This window comes from Cystoisospora suis (assembly GCF_002600585.1).
Source record: "Cystoisospora suis strain Wien I chromosome Unknown contig_2928, whole genome shotgun sequence".
Taxonomy (NCBI): Eukaryota; Apicomplexa; class Conoidasida; order Eucoccidiorida; family Sarcocystidae; genus Cystoisospora; species Cystoisospora suis.
Genome location: NW_027155723.1, coordinates 1 through 20,240, shown reverse-complemented (window position 1 = coordinate 20,240; position 20,240 = coordinate 1). Strand labels below are relative to the sequence as shown.

At 55.4% G+C, this 20,240-nt stretch overlaps 2 protein-coding genes across 2 annotated transcripts; one reads left to right on the top strand and one right to left on the bottom strand.

Moving 5' to 3' along the window:
• Nucleotides 1–720: 720 nt before the first annotated feature.
• CSUI_005913 (uncharacterized protein) lies at nucleotides 721–3,745 on the bottom strand. The gene is made up of 3 exons (XM_068066079.1): nucleotides 2,187–3,745; nucleotides 1,108–1,222; nucleotides 721–828 (listed from the first exon to the last, which is right to left on the bottom strand). Exons 1-2 carry the CDS (start codon nucleotides 3,206–3,208, stop codon nucleotides 1,108–1,110), a joined length of 1,137 nt encoding a protein of 378 aa, XP_067921946.1. The 5' UTR covers nucleotides 3,209–3,745; the 3' UTR covers nucleotides 721–828.
• Nucleotides 3,604–20,113, top strand: CSUI_005912 (translation initiation factor eif3 subunit 135). The gene is made up of 25 exons (XM_068066078.1): nucleotides 3,604–4,933; nucleotides 5,633–5,737; nucleotides 6,246–6,335; nucleotides 7,044–7,162; nucleotides 7,737–7,860; nucleotides 8,010–8,133; nucleotides 8,625–9,109; nucleotides 9,527–9,676; nucleotides 10,046–10,155; nucleotides 10,748–10,894; nucleotides 11,598–12,290; nucleotides 12,831–12,931; nucleotides 13,271–13,349; nucleotides 13,890–13,986; nucleotides 14,537–14,637; nucleotides 14,886–15,049; nucleotides 15,301–15,522; nucleotides 16,083–16,213; nucleotides 16,524–16,652; nucleotides 17,109–17,209; nucleotides 18,008–18,070; nucleotides 18,290–18,385; nucleotides 18,867–18,949; nucleotides 19,345–19,453; nucleotides 19,899–20,113. Exons 7-17 carry the CDS (start codon nucleotides 8,638–8,640, stop codon nucleotides 15,344–15,346), a joined length of 2,160 nt encoding a protein of 719 aa, XP_067921945.1. The 5' UTR covers nucleotides 3,604–4,933; nucleotides 5,633–5,737; nucleotides 6,246–6,335; nucleotides 7,044–7,162; nucleotides 7,737–7,860; nucleotides 8,010–8,133; nucleotides 8,625–8,637; the 3' UTR covers nucleotides 15,347–15,522; nucleotides 16,083–16,213; nucleotides 16,524–16,652; nucleotides 17,109–17,209; nucleotides 18,008–18,070; nucleotides 18,290–18,385; nucleotides 18,867–18,949; nucleotides 19,345–19,453; nucleotides 19,899–20,113.
• Nucleotides 20,114–20,240: the final 127 nt, after the last annotated feature.

Genomic DNA, 20,240 nt, shown 5'->3' with positions numbered 1-20,240 from the left:
CTTCTCTCTCTCAATCTCCTGTGACGAACCACAGGGCATCCCACACAGGGCATCCGAAATAGAGCACGCCGCCGGTCAGCAGGCCACGAGCGTGCAAGAGGAACAGCCGCTGCTTTCAGAAGCGAAATAAACTGGAGTTGAGTAACCTCGTCGCGGATGAGATTGCATTGTTCAACCCTGACACTTCAATACCATTAACCGTCTTGTAACCTTGTGACACAGTCCCCCTTCGCGACCCTGTGTCAGCCAGGGAATTTACAAGCAAAGAAAATGCAGAGCAGCATAAGCGTAAAAGTACACAGCGAGTGGGTTCGCGCGCAACAGGGCACCATCACTTGCTCGCGTACAGACCTGCCATCCACCCAGGCGGTTGCGCTTCTCTGGCGTGTTGAACAAGGGGTACGAGCCGCAGCTCGCGTCGCACGCTAACACAGAAGAACAGAGATACCTAACGACTGCAATCAAATGAAAGCTCCAGAGGCAGGTGCTGGCCTGCTGGCCCGCAAGCAGAAGAATAGACGTGGATGGCTGCGACGTGCAAGCACCGAGTATAACGAACGCAGCGCAGGCGTCGATCTTCGTGACAGCAACCATACGAGTGGTCACTCCCGGAAAGACGCAGAGGATTTCTCGTTGTCTGCCAGGCATGCGTAACGATGCGACCGGGTGCACGGAGTGTGGAAACCAACAGCCGAAACGGACCTGATGCATGAGAAAATTCCTCCGGGCCTGAAGCATTTGTCTCTCTTTTTTCTTCTCTTGTTCTCGCTGTCGGCGCTCTTCTTCTGCTTTCTGTTGCTCACGCTGCTTCTTGCTCATAAACACTACCTGACAGCGACATTGCAGACACGGTGAGTAATTGGGCGTGATCCAAAAAGCTGCTTTCGCGGCACAAAGCTCCGCGTTGCGCCGTCCTGTGTCCCATGAAAATCGGATACTGTAAAGTCGAAGTGAGCGCGAGTTTGTAGGGTGCAAGAAAGGACCGCACAAACAACGGACGAACCTCACAGGGCCGAACTCACAAAGACGCAGGCGTCTTCTAGAAACGCTCTCGATTTTGAGTTGGGCGCGCGCCCGATCTCCGGGAAACACGGACACCCCAGGTGTCTAGACAGAGCCAAACTGGTCGAACCTTACCCGGGTAGGCTGCTCATCGATTTTCTGCTTGATTAACATTTCCTCCAAAGAAAGAATTTTCTGGCGGCTTGGCGTTCTCAGAACGCTGAACAAAAGCAGTCAACACCAAGGCTATCTGCCGTCCTAATCCGAACCAACAGGCTCATAGGGCTATCCAACAGGCCGGCACAGTACTAGGGTCTCCCCAGAACACACACTACAGATTGTCTGCAGACTATCTGTAGACCCGTCTCTGACACTGCAGGTCAAGCCTACTTATTCCGCAGTCCAGGACTTGCATAACAATACAGAAGGGCGAGCGGAACGCATTAAAACAGGTCGTCTGTTGCCACATCCTTATTTGTATAATGCCGCCTCACCAGAAGCTGGTGACAAAAGATCAGCACCCGATACCACAAACAACCTTCGGGAGCGTGCTGAAACGACAGCGCTGCTATGAGACATGCACTGGCTGCACCTCTTCTTTCAGCGTCGTGGCCGTGGCTGCGCACACGCATACAGCCCGCAAGTGCGAGCAGGTATGCGGGTACTGGAGCCCTGGCAGCAAAGGTGTCACACGACTGTATGGATGCGGGGTTTGACCCAACACTCGGCAACAGGTTGACCTCTCGAACAACGTGCTTCGTTGCCTCCTCTTCACTTGTGCCGCTCTCGCCTCCCTCGCTCCGCTTTACCCACTTCCCCCCCAGTTCAGTGACTTCTGCCCTGCCCCAAGCGCTGTCTCTTCGTGTGTGTCATACTGCAAAGCGCAAGTCCAAACCTGTTTCCACACACTTCGGGCGACAAGTGTGAGACGAAGTCCTCTACTGACACGAGACTCAGTACCGCAGTCGTAACACCGTTCTTTCTTTGAACAGCTCGCACACAAACCGCTAATCCGGAGTTCATAGAGACAAGATGCCTTTCTAAAGGTCACACCCGCGTGCACTGTCTGCTGTGTGTACTACATCGACACGCTTGTGCACTTTCCTGCTGCGGCCCTTCCGTAACTGCAAAGCAAGCACAGCCACCGTCTCTTCTGCTGCCTGCATGCACGGCGAGCCACTCACGTGGTCGGGAAAATCTCCTTGTCCGCCTTATCTTCCTCCTCAGTGCTTCCTGGTTCATCCCGTCTTTCAGTTCGGCTGCTCTTCGCTACTCTCTCCCTGCTCTCTTTCCCACTCTCCCCTGCCCTCCCTCCACCTGACTCTCTCTCTCTCTTGTTGCTACCAGTGGCGGCGCCGGCGCTGATCCGCGAGTCAGCGGAATCTAGTCTCGCAGAACTTGTAGAAACCGATCGCGTATCTGCCTCAGCTCCCACCCTAGACCGGGAGGTCTCCAGTACTGTAGATGGGGGGGTTCGCCTCGGGAGGGCAGATGTAGCGCCGCGGGTAGCTCCCGACGAAGTGGAAGAAGATGGTGAAGAGGAGTTACCCGCAGAAGGAGACGAAGCCGTGGACTGAAAGTGTGCCAGGTTGGACAGCTCCGCTTCAGTGGAGTTGTCTTGGGGTTTTTCGCAAGGTGACGCAGATAGAGAACGGCCCCGATGCAAAGCCGCGACAGGACTCTGTCCACCTGAGGTCAAAGTACTGTGCTCTCCTGGCAGCCTGCCAAGAGTACCACTCCCACCGCTCTGCCCCGGGGAAGCCGCAGCTGCTCCTTCCTCTCCGTCTTGTGCATTCGGAGAGGAACTAGGCGAAGTATGTGACTTGTTTTGTTCGCCGTCACTGTTTTTGGCCCGTTCACCTCTTTGTGAGTCTCGGGAAGGCATCGTGCCCTTCGCATCGTCTTGCTTCGTTCGCTTGCCACTCTCCTCCTTCCGGCCCGGACTCGGTGCTAGTCGTACTTCACTGTCCGTTCTATCGAGACATGTTTGGTGATCACTCCTTTCTGGCGACTCTCGAGAAGGAACCCGTGGTGAGCCTGTCACTACTGCTTTCAAAATGGACTCCCCATTGCGCGGGGGCCGCGACCCTCCTTGGAAAAACGAATCCTCCGGGGTCCTGCCGCACACTCCTTCTCTTCTGTCAGCCGCTGACGAGCTGGAGTGGCATTGCACCCCAGTCTCCCTCCCTGTGCCGTTCCTCCCCATTTTTTCACTAAAGTGAAGGGCAATGTAGGCGTCTGTGAACGGGCGCAGGGTGACAGACAAACAGCGGAACTAGAGATAGAGTACGCCCCGAAGGCACACCGGTCACGGAATGCATGCGCTCTCTGGCCTCCAAAGTGAAGAGGCTTCGAAGAAAACCTCGACTTCAGCGCCTAAGAATATCCGAAGGCAGCGGACGCACTGAGGGTAATTTGCAAAAACAGATACAGCCTAACGCCCGAAAAAGAGAGCACCGTCTAGAACGCTACTACTGCTTCTGATTGTGCATGTGGACCGCGACTCGCCCCCGACAGGCAAGGCCACTCCCGTCAATCGGCACGAGAGACTAGCCAACGTCATCTGCGCCATCGAAGACAATGGAGAGCCTGCTGCCAAGGCTCTTTGTAGTTCCTCCAACGGGGAAGCTCAGGATGGCCTGTCAAGTGTACTGAATCGGGCAGTCAACAACGAGTTACTCGCTGCCGGCGCATGCACGTTTTATTCTGCTGCCAAGAGCGAGCCTGTTGTCTCAGGATCTTGTGTCCCAGCTAACAACTTCCCCATGGCGTCTGTTTCTAGCTTGCAATTACTTCAGGCCGACCACTGGTGTAGAGCGGCGCGACATCTGTGTAGCTATACTCTTTCGATGCTTGCATCATGGCTGGTGAGCAAGGAGGCTCTTGTTGAGAGTGGGTCGCGCACCCCGAGCCTTGGGAGGCCGGCAAGCTCCTTGTTGGTCTTGCTGGTCTGCGCTCGATCATAGAAACGATGACTGGCCGCTTCTTGGAAACAGTTAGTGTCCTCCGGGTCGAAAAGATATGAAGATGTGAGTGGGAAGGCTTGCTGGGTTTCTTCCGCAAGACAGTTATCGAAAAAAACGAAGGGCAAGCCTGCCGTCGAACCAGCCAGACCGGCATCTCCACGGGTCCTCGCAGAAACTACTGTGTCCGTGTGTTGAGGGTTGGATGACGCCTCTCTCCCAACCGGATGTCAACGCCGTGCAGGCGGACGGTCATTATGGTGGTTTTCTCGGCAGTATGCCTTCTGCTTGGCAATATGTGAAATGCAGCATCCTTTTTCCGGGCGTGTAGATTCTCCACACTGTGGCAGACAGGGTGGTGTCTCCAAGGGACAGTGTGCGGCCGAGGTAGATGCATGAGTCTTCAGGACTGCTTTCTGGCCTCAGAGCGGAGAAGACAAACTGGGCCTGCGAGCTCTGCAAGCAGCTCTGTTGCACGTGTGGTTCGTGGTCGGAGGCTGCATTGCTGGCGGACGCTGCAGGCCGCTTTTCCGAAGGCCTTCGACTAAACTACGTGAACGCGAAATCACATTATGTTACGATGACCGGAGACCAGGTGTCTGCAGGCTGATGTCAGGCGTTCCCAGTGCCCACGGGCCGGCACCTTTGTTCACAATTCTTCTTCCACGCGGGCGTTTCGAGTATTTTCTTCGAGGGCAGTCAACATGGGCGCCTGGGGCTCTCTATGGGGAGTGTTTCAACGTTAGTCCCGTCCGCCGTGGTTGGTAACATCATCTCTTCTCTGTCTCACCCGTGTCCTCAGAATGTTGCGTTTAGCGGAAGGACTGAGTGCTGGCGGCGGGCCAGGTGTGGGGTCTGGAAGCGGGGCTAGTGCGGGCTATGGTGCCGGGCAGATAGCCGTAGTAGTAAAGATCACGGAGGCGATCCTCGATGCTACTATTGCTGACAAGATTTTTCCGGGAACCAAGGTAACGCAGAAGAGACCAACCACCACGTGGCGGATGGGTTCTCCCACTGTAACCCGGGCGTTTGGTGTCACGCCGCCTCAAGAACATCGCTGTTGTCCGAGATGCATTACATCCCTCCGAACGCAACGACTCATATCTCCCTGTACCGTTTCTCGCTGGCAGTGCCTCGGCCTTCGGACACAGTTAAGGACCGCACGGAAAGAACAAATATGACCAAGCCTGAATGTGCTGGTACACTCGAAAAAGGTCAGGCCAGTCTCAATCTTAGCTCTGCAGACGTCACTGCTCTCCTAGATACTGGCCTGCCCCGATACATGCTCACGCTGCTGAGTGTTGCAGCTGGAGAGCGTAGAACTGGTCTGAAAAGCACAGAGAGCTTCATTAGGAGCTCGCTTTTACTTGCAGATTTTCCCACGTGCTATGGTTCTCTGAACGTCGCCAACGGGAGTCTCCAAACTGCCTGTCGTCCTAGAAGCCTAGTTCGTGGGTCAAGGACACATTGTGGCAGGGTTCCGATGTGTCCGCAAGGCTACCACGAGGGGATGCGGACATCTTCTGGGCAGGTGGTGCTTATTTTCCCGGCCTGAGAGGGCCATAGTTGCACGGGTGTCGCAGCCTAGTGGTAAGCTGCCAAGGAGCTGGTGTCCCGTTCTGCACTCTTCTCTCGGTCCCAGTGCTTTGCCTGTTGCGCGCGCTCAGCTGGCTGTGGTCGTCATGTACCAAGGAGAGGACCTTGCGCGCGTGTCGCAACATCGCGAACGAGTCTGCTTCCTCTCTGTCAATAGTAGGCGCCAAGGGCACCCGGTAGGTTGCTGAGTTCATCTCGTTCACCATAGTGCGTACGCTTTTTCGCTTGCGGTGGTGTCAGTATCCTTGTAGAGTTGCCAACTTCTTTTCTCTTCTTGACGAGCACTCTTTGGTTTGCCAGCCAGAGGTATCTTCCGAGCGAATTTTCGACGCGTAGAGGCAAGACCAGAATCCCTTCCGCTTCCGACAGTCAGGGGACTGGGGCGCCTATCAGTGTGAGGGCGGAAGAGTGTAGACGCGCAGGTCTCTGCTGTGATTTTCTGTACGTGAGCATCTTTCCATGTTGTCCAGTGGGCACGCTTGCTGGATACTCCGAATCCTTGCTCTTAGATGGTCGCTTGGCGACCCAGCGCCCTTGTTTCACGGGCACGGGTGTCTTTTCTTTTATCTGAAGAACCGGAGAAGCAGACTATGCTAGTCTTCTCTAGTGCTGAGCCCACCGCGGTCTCGGTTTTCTGTGTTCTCCAGTGAACATCTTGTGGCGATGTATTGTCTTCATATGCAGCTGAGGATCCCTGTCGAACGGTCATTTGTACTGCCGTACTTCGCTGACTTTCCCACAGGCCACCCTCTGCTGAACGTTTTCATTGTTCACGTAAGAAATGTGCATGGCCGAGTCTTTGCGTGACTAGTACCATCAGGAGCGTGTCTTCTACGCACGCTGGGCTGTCCGGTGCCAAGGACACGGTGGCAGGAGCGCCTGAACGCACACGCGTACTCGCGCTGTTGGCCCTGTTACGGGTTGTGTCGTTACTCCGGGCTTCTCGGACGCAACTAGTGCTTCGGTGGCAGAGGCGACAGAATGCTCACTGAGGAACACGTAATTCGGGCCGTAGTGTCGACTGCCAGCATAGACAACAGTATGCAGAGCAGGTTGCATTCTCAGCGCACCCGTTGTTGCACCGCGCCGTGTTCACTGCTCGGAGAGTCTCCGAACGTAGCTGCAGCCTGAACTAGTTGCGTGCTCAGAAAGCTTAGTCGGGACAGGAAAGCTTTCTCTGTGTGGAATGAGATTCCGCTCCAGGTTTATGTGTGTAGCCCCAGCCTATTTAGTCTCTCGTGTTGTGCCTTCTGTCCCTCTTCCTTACAAGAACTGCAAGGTTCGCTGTCTCGGGGGGGAGGATGTTTTCCGGACGCCCGGCGTCTCTTGATTGGCTGTCTGATGATCCACAGAGTTTGGGTCAAGGCTCGGGACTACACTACCCAGTCGGGAGAAGCGTGCAGTGCCGGTCACGCGCTCGAGCTCAGGTGCCGCTTGGTACGTCAGATGGTTGAATCTGTCGGTGGTTCTCAATGTTCTCAGGAGACACGAAAGCTAATGCGCAACGAGATAGCGAGTGCGGCTTTTGATCTGGGCGTCACATACCGATACCTTATTCGTTTGGAGAACACGCGAGAATACATGCTTTTCGCGGGCGTCAAGTCAGTCCAAAGAGGCGGTGAGCGGGGACGCGCGTCGTTGTGGAGGGTTCCTCTCACGGTGGAGGCCTTTATTTCTTCGTAGGGGGGCAGAACGTGGCTTGCACTTTCCTATTGTTCTGGGTGCGGGCGGCCCAGGTTCATTTGTCCTCCCGTGTCCTGTGTCGTTCTTCATTGGTATTGCTCTCGTTGACCCTGTCCCCCCCAGCAGTCTCGCGTGTCTTTCTCGTCAGCGCCATGCAGTCGTCGATTTCATGGGCGCTTCGACAGGCAGGCGGGGGCTACTAGGGGCAGTAGTCGCTCTTGCAAGCCTTTCTGTTTTATTGTCTTGCTATCCCGCGCGACTGCTTGGGGTCGGGATGGCCTTAGCGCCATGACTCGGATCCTGCGCGTTCCGTGTTCAGCTGTCGAAGAACGACGAACCTGCAGTGTGGATCTCGCCGTTTCTAGAAAGAAACAGCAATAAGTCAGTCTGAAAAGCAGCTGTTCCGCGCCGGCCTCGTGTAGTCAACGCCAGGTTCGACTCTTGACGCTTGGACCAGTAATACTTCCGTCCCTGGCTCCATTGGCCCTTCAGGAAGCGTCCGATTGAAAGCGCTACTGGATGAGTACCCCGACGGCACCTTCAACTCGTCTTTCCTGTGGGATCTGGACTTTCTCCGTTCTCAAGAGGAGTCCATCGTGCACCGGGTTGAGCGGGGGTGAGCTCAGATCCCACATTGGCCCAGTGTGGTGTGCAGGATTTTAGACCCGGATTTCGCAGTTTGCTGCCTGGTACTATTTGCGGGAGCTGTCAATGAACAACAGGTTAAGACTTGTAGCGTGCTAGCTTCTCCACATCTGTCTGCAGGCGTAGCGTTCGGCCCTTGGCACAAGCCGATATGGAGCTACGTTCTATGGAGGTTCTCAAGGAGATGATCAAGGAAAAGCGCAGGATGCGGTACAAACGCTACACAGGAATCCTCTTCTCCGAAGTGCGTCGCGTGTAAACGGTCGCTCGACGCTGCGGCTTTTCGTGGACACAGTAGGGGGAGCCACCCTGGGCAGCGAGCTGCAGGGAGTCGGAGGAGATGCCGGGGCGTCTGGTGTGAAGGCGCCTATTTTCAGCTTTCAAGTACTGTCTCTGTGCATGCCGCCACTACCTGATTGGCTGAAGGCTACACTCGTCGTTCCGCTGTTAGGTGGCACGGGTGTCGGGTTGGCGTTCGTAACTCCGTCTGCCTAACGTCATTGCACCTGAAAGAGTGGCCACATGAGCATGTCTTGCAGCTAGCTCTCACAGCTGGTATGTAACAACTCTCAGTGAGATTGGTCTCCGATGCCCCGCTGAGAATGACATTATATTGCCGGGCGCTTGTCGACCCGCCGCCGTTGGTCAGCCACCCGACTCCTGATCGGAGGCTGGCCGACTCCTCGGTCCTCTTACGCTGCTGGGCACATTGGCTTTCTTCCCGGTTCACTTCAGCTCCAGTCACGTTATGCTGTTTCCGCCTTCCCTGTCTGTCCAACAGCCGGTGTCCACGTTCACAGAGTCAGGGGAACTGGCCCGGCGAGAGCACAGGATACAGCAGCCGCGCGCCTGGTTGATCCAAGAAGCAGAACAGCTGCAGGCAACGTTACTGAGAGATGGAAAGTCCCTCAGCGAGGGGGTGGAGCGCGAATCCGCGGTAGACAAAGACCTGCCGGATGGCGATGCGAAGGAAAAAGACAGCGCTTACCAGCTGGACTTATGGCAGAGAGAGAGGCGCAAGTTAGTTGCGGGCGATGACGAGGAGGCGGCGGCATGCATGCAAAGAATACGTGTAAGAGCACTTGAGGCTGTCGTCTCTTCTCAGCGGCCAGGCTCTCCTGTGAAGTCCACCAGAAAGCGAGGAGGCCAGGACGATTTTGGAGCTCCACAAGGAGACGAAGCTTTCGAAGGCGTGTTTCCAGACCTTCACGTTAGAACAGGTGGGTCTGACTTCTGGCGGGTCTCTCCCCCACTTTGTCTTTGTACCAAGTAAACCCCGGTTCGGCCTGCCTGCCGCAGAACCTGTAGGCTTGTGTCTGGTACGTTTTCATTGCCCCTTCGGCTTCAGGGGTTGAGCAGTGGATTATTTGCTGTTGTTGTGGTGTCTGAGGGTTAGCCTCTCACCTGTGCATCTTCTTTGGGCTCGGAGTCGCTGTGTGCCGATTGCCGGGTGCGCCCAGGTACATGGTGTACGTGAGGCAAACGAATTTCCAGATGTCTCCAGTGTATGCGGCACGGTGGTCGCAAACAAATATGACACCAGCCACGAGACAACCATTCACCTTTTCCGATAAGCCCAGGACAACTCTGGTCATTCGCTGAGCTGTTTGGTTTTGCTTGTGCGTCTGTGTCGCCAGCTGACTGCTCCATCCGGCTCTTCGGATCGATTCACCTCTCGTCAGGCCCGGAGGAAATCTTTGCTATGCTGCCGATTCCACTTTTCTCGCCCGGGTCGATCTACGACGCGCTGAATGAAGTTTGCCGTCAAGGTGTATGCGGCACCGAAGGTTCGTTGCTGGCGGCAGCTGTTTTCTGAGCTCATCGTGAGGACAGCGCTGACCTGTTACGGCTTCGTTTTTGTTTCCCTAAACACCAGCTTGCATACTCGACTAGTCTGTAGACGATTGCCGTGTTACCTAGCTATGCATCATTCCGCTCGCGCCGTAGTATATCCTGTAGTACTTTTTCTGTGTAAGACCGTTTCTTGGGGTTCTCTGCAGACACGCGTGGGAGCGTCCCTTGGCTGCGACGCTCTCGGTCTTCTTCCTGATTCCAAGACCTTACTAAGCCTCCCAGGCAACCCACCGTTAGCGCACGTTCTCCTCATGCTGTGACTTGTCAGTCATCTCTCTTCACGCTGCTGTCCTCCTTTTCAGAAGGTAACGTTGCGTGGTTACGGTCCCCTCAGCATCTCTGCAACAAGCTGCTCGACAGCGCCCTGTCGCGGGATATTGCTGCTGCGGCAATCACCGACCAGTTCGATTTGGTGAGCTCGGCCTTGTATTTGGACAGGTGTTCTGCTTGGGCTCTCTAGTTTGCGGGTGCCTGGTTCTGCGCCGTAGTGTTTCCTGCCGTGCAAATTTTCTTCACACTCGCGCAAGGAGAGATTGGAGTAGGGCACTATCCGCCCAGCAGGTACCCGGCGCAGATATTGACACGTATGTGCTCGTCCCAGCTTACCCTGCTGTCGAATCGAGTAGCCGCTCTCAGGTAACGCGAGGAGACAAGCCAGGGCCCGCAGTGGGGCCGCGGCCTCTGGTTGGCGCTTGAAAGAACATGGGTTTGGAGCCGTGAGTAGAATCAGCAGGAGACACTCGACCACGCGGCTACGCCGAGCGGTGGCAGCGGTTAACGTTGCTGGGAGCCTCCGCGAGTCCAAGCGTGTGCCAGGGGCTCTCACCTTTGCTTGTAAGTGTTGGTTGCCTCGGCAGCTCTGAGCGTCCCCGAGCATGGCCATGCCGTCTAACCTGCGTTGGGTCCGGCTTCTGTGTGTCCGTGCTTCCCGGTGTAGCGTCTTTCTCGTGCCTGGGCGTGAGTCGTGAGTCTGGTCGATATACGGGTCTTTTTCCTGTTCGCAGTCAGACCGGGACACTCTTTACTGGCACATTTTTTCATCCTGCCAGTGCATTAGCGTGAGCAGTGCCTTCGCCTTCGTGGCCTCAAACGTTGCTTTGGAACTGGTGGAAAAGCATGTCTTTCAGCCGAGCGAAAGATTTGTGCTGGTGGTAAGGGACTGGACTGGCTGAGGGACAGCGCCCAATCCCCGAGGACATGTGCCATTCAGGACCGACTCCGCTCGTAGTTCAGCGCGAACACATCTGCTGGCGAAGAGGTAGACTTTTTCTTAAGTCAGGGAGCTTGCCGTCTGGGCTAGGACAGGGTAACCCAAAGATAAGAGAACCGTGCAGAACGCCACGTGCCGGCGACCCATGGCCACGGGCCCTCGTGCTCAGGCAGATTGAATGTGTGTCCGGTTGTTCCCCCGCACGTGTACATTGCTCTGCACTGTTTCGTGCAGTCCAGCATTGGTGTACAGTCGCTAAAGCGAACACTTTGTATCTGGTCTCCGAACTTCGCGAAACACGTGCATCCCTCGGAGGAGCGTATAGAAGTACGACACGGTGTTCTTTTGCCCCGCTGCTCAGCATATTAATAGCTCAGACTAAGCAGGTAGCACGTTCTGAGAACAGCGTGGTCTGCAGCGTGGGACCGTCTTCGCGGCCCATTTTGCTCGATGCCGCGAGGGTGTACGCTTCCAGCTGTTGCGTGGCGACGTGCCGGTTGAAGGCCTTCCTGGCTGCAGCGCACGCACACCCAGCCTGTCGTGTGGCGGCCCGCAGTCAGACTTCTTGGGTGGAACGCGGAATCAGGCTGCACGGTTGTCTACCGGGTCACCCCACTTGTCTTCTGTGCTGCCATTGCTGCCAGGGTTCCCTTCCTTTTGAAAACAGTTCGCCGGACCTGTGCCGGGACCCACCTGGTGCGACACAAACGGAGCAGGCTGCACGGTTGTCATTGATGGCTAGGTTGCAAGCGTTGCAGGACCGAATCCAGCATGCATCGGCAGAGGCGTTCTACCTTGTTCACCTGCTTGAACTCGAACGGAGAAGCAAAGGCGGGGGAACGCTGTCTGCGGCCGAGGTGCTGGAGATGAAGCACCTTAGGGATGTAAGGGCAGCAGATGCCTTGGAGTGGCGACAGCGTCGAGTTTTGGAAGTACATGCGTGGTCGCTGCCAGGGTCCGAGGAGAACTCCCTGGAAAGCGTAAGGAAAATGGCGCTACAGCACGCAGGAGCCAAGAAGTCGGCTTTGGACCAACGCGTTTTTTTAGACGAAGAAACTGTCGACAGGATGGCTTTCAAACGGTGGAAACGTCGGAAGGCGTGGTGGAAGAGGGGAACAGGAGACGGCAGCGACGTAGACAGTGAGGCGGAGAACAACAAGGCGACTGAACAGGGGACGAAAGACGATGAGGATCTAGACGATCACGAGAAGAAGCTGAAGTGGAGACTGCGAGCTCTAGAAGGCCTCAGGACGCAGTGGACAGGGGGGGCGGTTGAGTTTTCTCTGCTGCCGGACGACCACCCTTTCGGTGTGTTTAAACTTTTCAAATTCGACAAGGTAAGCGGAAACGAACTCGCCGTGCACCACGCCATGAAATGGAGGGAGATCCGCTTCGACTGATGCCCGTCTTTGCGCATTACGCCGGCAAGAAAGGGCAGACCTGTTTTGACGAGCAAGTCCTTCAACGCTGAACTGCGTACACAGTTGTATTCTCTAGGCTCCCGGGCCTCGTCGCCGGCTTTGCCGCACTTCATCTCACAGAAGTCCTTGTCGGCCACACTTCGGTTTTTCTGGGGGGCACTCCTTTGATAAAGCTCTAAATTCAGTAGGTGGGGTTTTCATTCTGAACTGACTTCATCTCTGACTCGTCGAGCGGCTGCTAGATTGGACGAAGGAGACGACAATTCGGCCGCATAAGTTTCAGCTTGTCTTCTGGCGGCGTTGCTGTCTGTCCCCAGTAACCCGTCATTCCCGCTTCTCTCGCTTTCACACAGATGGTAGCCCAGCTTACGGTTGAAGGAGTCGGGGTTCACGGTGCCCTCCGGCGTTTGGGCCCAGACCTCCGGTTACCCCCCTGATCGGCGCTGTTGCCCTCAGATGTTTATGGCCAGGTCCAAGAATCAAAAAACGGCGAGCGCGGCCCAGCTTGCGGTTCTGGTTTTGGGCGACGAGACGCACGACGTGGAAGAAGCAAGCAAGTAAAGCTATCACTTTTCTCTGTTCAGAGACGACCGTCCCGGCCTCCTTAGCACCCTTGCCAGTCTTACGTCGTTGCGGTTGTTTGCTTGCATGCTTTTCAGCTCTCTTTATTACTGCTAGGACACCTCTGCTCAGACTGCAGCCAGTTTTACCGGCTGTGCGCCAAACTTTATTCTTGTTCATTGTGCCGCAGCGGAACAGCCGGGGTGCAGCAGTTGCTCGTGGTGAACTTAAGCTTGGTGTTCATTTGTCACCATAGCGTCAATACGTCAATTCGGGTCTTGACCGCTTCGGTTCAAACCAGTCTGAAATTGATATCCTGTTTTGTTCTATGGTAGACTCTACGGCATTGAGATCCAAGCCCAGCGCTTGATCAACGACGCGATTGTCGAGCTCAAGAGACTGGGCAGTTTGCAGGTTCGTTTCTTTGCGGAAGCAGAATTCAGAGTGTAGCGGGACCGTGCTGGCCACTTAGTCTTGCAGCGACCCAAGTCACATTATCGCGAGGGAACAGTGACGATTTGCAGCTGCGTTCCATACGATGTTGGGCTGAAGGCACCGCCACTGATGTGTCCGCTGGCCTGCGCAACGTCTCCGCCCGTGTCGGTGTGCCCTCCTTTCTACCTCGGGCTCAGGTGGCTGCGCCTCTGTTGTGGGCCTTCTTCACGACACCGCCGCGGCTACGGCTCTGTTCTTTGTCGGCACAGAATTTTCTTTTCGCTGTAGACTATCTCTTGTCAGCAGTAGACAGGTGTCGTTAACAATCCACACTTTGGCGTCTTAGGCTTCTGAACAGGCAAGGGCCTCCGGACTCCACGGACGTTGACCAAGCCACCGCTGATTAGGTCTGCTTTTGGTGTAGAGCCTCGTATCGCTCTTCAGACGACGCTGCGTGGCCGAAGACTAGTCTGTGGGGTATCTTCTTTTTTCTCGCTCTTTCTGACCAACTTTCTCAAGGGAACTGGGCGACCGACCGAAAGCGAGAAGCCTGACGACGACGCCACAAAGGTCGAAACCGAGTACCTGACGGTGCTGCAGGCCAACCTCATGACAGGTTAGCGCTTCAGCAAGTGACTTCTGCAGAGCAGTCTAAGCCGTGATTAGAGGAACAGCACGAATTGTTGCAATCTGTGCTTGGTAGAGTGAGGTGTGAGACCCTAAGACATTTTATACTGGTTTTCACTCAGTCACTCCCCTGCCTACTGTTAGGCGACGGCTTCAAGCTCTCCTAATCGTCGTGGGTGGTACGCGTCGCGGCGACTGACCTGTGCAGTAGTTGATTGAGGGACATCTGTGACTAAGAAACTGTCCACTGGAATTTTACTGTAACTATCTGCTCTGTCGTCTCGCCTTCGGCGGCTGCGAAGGTGCTGATGCTGGGGTCTCCGATACGCACTTCGTCGCGCGTCTCCACAGGCCTACGCCTGGGCTTGGTTCTCTGCCCATAGTTCATGCTGCCAGGTGCCGGGGCGCGCCGGTGTTCAGCGAATTCTGCGAAACCTTTGCCTGGGTACATTCAAGCGTCCGGGCTCCGTTTCTGGAACGGTGTGTTCACGTAAACACCTGGCCCAAGGTCAACTGTATGTGATGGGTCTTTGCCTCAGCTGTCGACTACAAGGGATTTCGTGTTGTCGTTCTTCCTCTACCGGCAGCCGTACCCAAAATCCTCGCCTGGCCGCAGCCATTCTCCTCCCAGATTTCGCAGGTAAACCGACCAAATCATAAGGCGCAAGCCAGCGCAAGGTGACCCCGGTGGGGGGCTAGCTCTCGTGTCCGTGAGTCTTCGGAGCAGTACATGTAACAGTCGGCTTCGGTCACAGGCCCAGATGAGTGTAGCGCTCCCGGGATCACACTGCCCTCAAATGTGCACGCAAACCAAGAGTTTTGGCAGCCATGGCTAATGCCCACTCTGTTTTCACTCTGTCGTGATGGCCCTTGCTGGCTCGATCTCAGGAGGTGTCCTTCGTGGAGCAGAGACTCAACATCGCCTCTCTTGTCAAGTCCCAGCCAGGAGGCGATTCGCCATGTTTTGCTGAGCTTGCCCCGAAGACCATGCTTCTTTCCCTCAATCCGAGCAGCGACGACAGCATAGTCTTCTACCGGGTAGGTACTTCGCGGTACGTACAGCCCTTCCTGGCTTCTCACGTATTCTGCTTGTCACTGCGGTCCTGGTGTGAGGAGGTGAACTGACAACAGACCGTCCGCGGCCCTCTGGTCCGGTCATGCAGAACATTCGGTCTCCCGCCGCCCCGGCTACAAGCTGGTTGCTCGGGGCACGCCGATGGTAATCCATACTTCATGTCCAGTTTGCGCTTCCAGTACGGCAGCCTCACCGAGCTATGTATTTTGCTATTGTTTGCGCCTACAGCTTTGCTTTGCGTTTCCTATGGTATCCCGGGAGACTGCCGACGTAGACGAGAATTTTGCGCGTGCACGAAGACAAAGTTCTGGTCTGCACAGGATCTCAGAACGCCTGAGATGCAACGTGTTCATCCATGCGCGGGATTTTGAGATGGCCCTTCGCCATCACAAGTCGCTCGAAAAGGTGGATGACGATCGCGCGTTCAGCCGCTTCCTGCAGCTGCTAAAGGCAAGCCAAAGCCTTTGAATACGTGCACAGTGTCCTATTGCCTGTTTGGCGGACTGTCCGTTGTAGATGAGAGGTAAATGGCGGTGGGAAGCTGGCGTGCAGCGCTGAACAACTGCGTCTGCTTCAAGCAGCTCACCAGCGCCTGTGCGCCTGCCAAATGAAACACGGACTTCTGACGGTGGCAGCGTGCACGTCGAGGGTACCGTCAACCAGCCGGAACTGTGATTTTTGTCGCACACGGGACACAGTTTGTGAGCGTGTTGAGGCAGCGTCACTATGCTCGTGCTTCTCGTGCGTTCCCCTTGGCGAGCCAGCGTCCTCAATCGTCCGTCTGCACGTGTCGCTAAGTAGAGGGCGCCCATCGCAAGACAGCCCCGACCACCACGGCGACTGGTCGAGTAATTTCTGTAGCATAGCTGGTGCGAGAAGCGTAGACGATCGGGTAGACGAGCACCAGCTGGCCAATTCGAGAACTTACTGAGATCTGCTCGAAAGGCGACAGTGTCGCACTTTTGGAGGCATTCTGGGGGCTTACGCTCTGTTCCCCTGTTTACGATCAGACCGGCGATGCCGCGGTGGCCGTTAAGTGGGCAAACATTGACGGAATTGCAAGGGACGAGCTCATAAATGTGTACGCGGATCCACTTGTGCACTCGCCCTTCGCACATATATACAATCCCGACCAGAGCTTGTGAGTATCAAACCAGGCCGTCCAGCGGCAGGGGGCAAGTGCTGTGCGCGTGGGCTGATAGTCTGCTGGGTGTTCTTGCCGATATGGGTCTGACGTTCGCCCTACTGGACGGGAGGCAGGCCGCCGTAGTCTTCTATTTCGGTGGGTCCCCCCGTATATCCTCTCTGTTGAGAGAAATAGGGTCCTCAAAGGGATGCGACACTAGTCCCAACACGACATAGCTTGTGGGACAGAGTGTGACAGAGGCCAGTGTGCATGCTGCGTTGAAGGTTTTGAACTGCATTGCTGGGGCCCTGTGCGCGCTTTGCAGAGTCACTTTCCTCGTCGGACAGGCCGGAACAGCATACAAAGAGTCGGCGGAGCCTGTCAGGGCCGGGTCGTTTCCAGACCGGCGCTCGCGCTTGCTTGCCGTTGGCGTTAGAACCGCTGTTCTGAACAAGTACGGGTAGTTACAGAGTGTGTGGAGGTGTGCCCAGTGCGACTCAGCTTGTGCGACTGGATTTGCACTGGCAATATCAGATGAGATTCCCGAGAGCGTTTGCCTACGCACATGCAGGCGTTCCTGGATTTTATGGAGTGGCCACGGTACTAGACCGTACAAAAAGGCCCCGCCGAGCATCACAGTAGCGGGTCACTATCCGTGCAGCGTGTCCTGAGCATGGAATACAGAAACTTTTTTTACTTGCGCGCTCCTTCCACGACGCATTTGCCTGCGGATTCTGTGCGGACGCAGGTGCCCGCTGGCGATAGGGCGCTGAAGCCGAACCCGAGCGTAGCTGCACCGGAAAAAGTGATCTACGCTCCTGAAACAGCACAACAATTTCTCTCACTTTTGGGGCTAGTCGAGCTGTGAACGCTGTAACGTGCTTCTGCGTTGTCGGCTCCTTTGCGGCAGGGCGATCTGCGAACTGGAGGCCATGCCCCCTTTTGTTCCTGTCGACTCCATAGGTCTCACACATTTCTTGCACTCCCGCGGCATTAATATACGGCTTGTCGGTGAGTCGCCGAGCTGCGCTCGCTGGAGCCATGCACCTAGCTGTTGACAGTGGTTCCAAAGAAGTCCCTAAGATGAGGTTTCAGAATCACCTGGCTTGTTGATGAGTTCTTCCATTGATTACGGTCGACGTTTTTTCTGAGGTCGCGTTGGAATGAAACCCGGGGACTGGCTACCGTCTTCCGTCGAGAATGCGGATGCTCACTTGAAGAGATCCTTTTCTTTTTGCCTTCAAGGTGTCGTTACGTGAACAAAGGACTCCTTAATTCAGAATGGGGAGCCAAGTATTGTGTTAAAAGAGGCTGTCTGGGATTCGAACCCAGGTTTTCTGCATGCAAAGATGTCCTGCTAAACACAAATGACTAGTGAACGTCCATCACCAATAGAGTGATGAGTACCCTTTTGAGCCATATATTAATACTGTTGGCGCAGGCACTCAGCGAGTTACTCCGAGCCACAAACAAGCTTTAGCCGTGATTCGCTACGACTGCTAATTTTTCCTTGGGGGGTGACTGCTTACGAACGGCTCGGTAACAGTCAAGCATGACAATTCAAGCCTTCCATGAAAGCTGCTTGGAAGGAGAGCGTGTCCTACACCTACGGGGATTACAGGGTTAGCGGCGGATGTCGCCACTGTGGAAAATGGTTTTGCCGTTCAATACCGTGGTACCGCTTGCTGACTTCGTGTATCTGCAAATCAAGATTGGAGAGGGTTCCGTCCGCCAGGAGACTTGGTTTTCCCAAGGTGCCATGCCCAAACAGTATAAGGGCCCAGCGGCTGTTGTGGCGTGTGTGGGCAGGTCTGATGATGCGACGTACGCGCTCGGCGTGGCTCCAGCACATGCTGCAGGTTGAGATTGTCGGTGAGGTCCCAGATACACCTGGGAGATGAAGTCGCTGGAGGAACGTATGTGTTTCCGACAAGTCGCCCTTGCCAATGAGAATTCACAGCTACACCTCGGCAATTGTGTCACCGGATTGGTTCATGAGGAAGGGTGCAAACTGCGCATCTCCTTGAAGGGCAAGACAAAATTCGTTTTAGCAAGAGTGGAAACGTTTGTTTTCTTTTCTTCTGCGAACAGCCCGTACACTGAAACGCATTCTGAAGGACGCCATCAGGGGACTCGTCTTCGCCGCACACGGTCAATATCAGACGACTCTGGCTCGAATCAAAGACGGTGAGAATCCATGACGATGACCTTTTTGTTCTGATTGGGGAGCTAACGCTTATCCGATTCGCGACGAGAAGAAAGTGAGCGATAGATTAGAATCGATAGATCTCTACGGTAATGAATCGTGAACGTGGGCCTTTCTGTGGCCGGGCTGGAAAAAGCGAGACCGACACGAGAAAGATCTCGAAGACAAACACGGTATTGGTGACGTACGCTGTCAGTATGAGATTTATTTGGAGTTCTTACGTTGGACAAAGGGAGGAATCCCCGGCTAGATTGGACATTTGAGAAGGATACCTCGGGCAAATTGGGAAGAGCACCGGCTGAGGGCAATTCATGAAAGTGCCCACTACAGCCTTACCGTGTTTCCCAAAAGTCCCGGTCAGCCACCTCTTCGTGCGTGGCGTCCCCCCGCACACCAAGGTCCTTTTGGCCTGAGTCGGCACCCGAACACACGCAGGGCAAACCTTTTTCTGTGCCGTACCAGAGGCGTTAAAGGAAGTACTCAGACGTCCACGCTTCGACGCGGCCTTGGCTAAGAAGAACCTACAGGACATCTCGAATAGAGATGTAAGTGACTCTCTGCTCTCGTCCGTTGTCGTCAGTATGGCGGAGGCCTACAGTCCGTGTTGGTGACCGCGTGTAACTAGTCGGCCTGCGTTGCTAACGACAGGTTGCTGACTGATCTGTCTGTGGTTGCAGCCGCCTCAGTCTCCTAGTTCCCATTGCATCTCGCGTTGTGGGTCCGTGTTCTCTTCACGGAGAATACTGGAGTCCGCCTTTTCTCGTAGCCCACTTCCGTTTTTTCGTGCGCATGCCTTCTTCTCGTAGTTAATCACCGGATCAGGGGCGGGATATCGTTTTGTGACTCGTCTCCCAGGGGCCTCGAGTCGGGAATTCTTTGCCAGGGTTGTTTCTTTCTATGAGCTGGTGGGCGTGTGAATCGTTCATTTGTTCTGTCGCAGCGGGGAGACGTCGCGGACAATATTGGAGACGACGACGGTGCCGGCTCCATCGTCAGTTTATCAGCAAGCGATGACTCAGAGATTCAAAAGCGGTACAGTGAGTTCCAGGGTAAGTGCCGATCTCGAGGCCTCAGCCGGTCTTGTATCTCCTCAGCTTCATTGTGGTGTGCTGATTTTGCATAACGGAGATCAGAAATCAGTTAGCACTCCGGAGAGACACGCTCAGGCCACTTGGTCTCTAAGCACCACAGTCGCAGGCACACCCTTGAGCGCGGAGACGTCTTTTCCTGGCACGGGCGTTCGGTGTCGGTCGCCAGCTTACCTACTGCGAGCCCCCCTCTCGGGCCGACGGGAGACTCCTTGCACTCCTGAGGTTATTCGGTTCACCATCCGGCTAGCATGGCGTCCTGGTGACCGACTATGGGTGGGACGCGCTGTTGCAGGCGTAGCGGGATGGTTTTTTCAAGTGTCCGTCAGCTCTTTGGCCAAAAGAAAAAGACTTTGCTCGGTGAGCCGGTGCTTCACCTGGAGTGTGATGCGGTGTCTGCCAACAGCGAGAAAGTTCAAGTATTCTCGAGGTTCCCTGCTGCGTGAGGCTGCTTTGAATGTTCCCTTCGCGGTGGCGACTCAGCTGCTTGACGACCTCCCTTACCTCGCTGATTTGATTTCTCAAAGCTTCAGGCAGTTCTCGTGGTGAGTATCCCCGCGGAGCATATTCCCCTCTCACTAACAGTGTGGCCTCTGCCCATCGCGGCCAGGACTGGGCGTCAATACGGGGCGCAAAGACGGCAACAGTCCCAGGGTGGAAACGACACTTGTCGCTCCCACAGTTGGGCTGCCCGTTCCCCGACCGCACGGTGGCCTGCGGCTGGAAACGGGCAGCCCAACTGTGGGAG